The sequence below is a fragment of the Primulina eburnea genome, unplaced genomic scaffold (assembly GCF_022965805.1).
Source record: "Primulina eburnea isolate SZY01 unplaced genomic scaffold, ASM2296580v1 ctg592_ERROPOS1100000+, whole genome shotgun sequence".
NCBI classification, from domain to species: Eukaryota; Viridiplantae; Streptophyta; class Magnoliopsida; order Lamiales; family Gesneriaceae; genus Primulina; species Primulina eburnea.
This window is the reverse complement of record NW_027331379.1, coordinates 222699-223931: the sequence shown is the minus strand read 5'-3', so window position 1 is coordinate 223931 and position 1233 is coordinate 222699. Positions and strand designations below refer to the sequence as shown.

General features: G+C 39.4%; 1 protein-coding gene across 1 annotated transcript; it reads left to right on the top strand.

Moving 5' to 3' along the window:
- The first annotated feature begins 466 nt into the window (after positions 1 to 466).
- LOC140821499 (uncharacterized) lies at positions 467 to 931 on the top strand. The gene has a single exon (XM_073181992.1). The coding sequence runs from the start codon at positions 467 to 469 to the stop codon at positions 929 to 931; it is 465 nt and encodes a 154-aa protein (XP_073038093.1).
- The last annotated feature ends 302 nt before the right edge of the window (positions 932 to 1233 follow it).

Genomic DNA, 1233 nt, shown 5'->3' with positions numbered 1-1233 from the left:
CGAATTGCCACTGACAAATATTTTGGGAGTGGAACTTTTTGATGTTTGGGGCATAGATTTCATGGGACCCTTTCCCCCTTCTTTTGGTCAATCTTATATATTATTAGCTGTAGATTATGTTTCGAAATGGGTGGAAGCAATCGCCACCAGTACTAATGATGCTTGTGTTGTAGTTAAGTTTGTGCACAAGAACATCTTCACCAGATTTGGAACACCGAGGGCCATCATAAGTGATGAAGGTACGCATTTTTGCAATAAAATTTTCAACTCACTTTTGGCTAAATACAGTGTGAAGCACAAAGTGACACTAGCATATCATCCTCAATCGAATGGACAAGCTGAAATATCCAACAGGGAAATCTAACAAATATTAGAAAAGACTGTCAAAACAAACCGGAAGGATTGGGCTATAAAGTTTGATGATGCACTGTGGGCTTATAGGACCGCATTCAAGACGCCTATTGGGATGTCTCCCTATAGGCTGGTTTTTGGTAAAGCCTGTCATTTGCCGCTAGAATTGGAGCATCGAGCATTTTGGGCAGTTAAGAAGTTGAACTTTGATTTGAAAGAATCTGGCGATAGCAGAAAACTACAGTTAAATGAAATGGAGGAGTTCCGCAATGATGCATATGAAAATGACAAGATTTACAAAGAGCAGACCAAGAAGTGGCACGATAAACTCATTGTACGAAGGGAGCTCAAACCAGGACAAAAAGTACTATTGTTCAACTCCCGTCTGAAGTTGTTTCCTGGTAAGTTGAAATCGCGTTGGTCAGGTCCATTTTTGGTGGAGACAGTGTACCCTCATGGGGCGATTGAGCTAAAATGCAGTGATGGGAGGACTTTCAAGGTGAACGGGCAGCGAGTTAAGCCATATTATGGAACTGAAGTAAGGCACCTTGACAACATTCCTTTGGGCGGATCGACTTGATGTAGACTGATGGAAGTCGGGCTGAAGACGTTAAACCAAGCGCTTATTGGGAGGCAACCCAAATTTTTGTTTCTCTTTTGCAATTTGTTTTCGGTTTTTCTTTTATTCTAGTATTCTTATTATAGGTTGTTTATATTTTTTTTAGTATAGTGTGTGCTTATATCTATCCAAAACTAATGAATTCCACTTGTTTTATTTTCAAGACTAAAAAATGAAGAAGAAAATTTTTTTTTCTCGAAGGAATACCGCACCTGTGGTACATATTGCACCGCACCCGCATTTAAAGGAAGAAAAATTTTCAA

Excerpts from the sequence above, each read along its gene's own strand:
- LOC140821499 (XM_073181992.1), top strand. The coding sequence starts at position 467 with ATGTCTCCCTATAGGCTGGTTTTTGGTAAAGCCTGTCATTTGCCGCTA.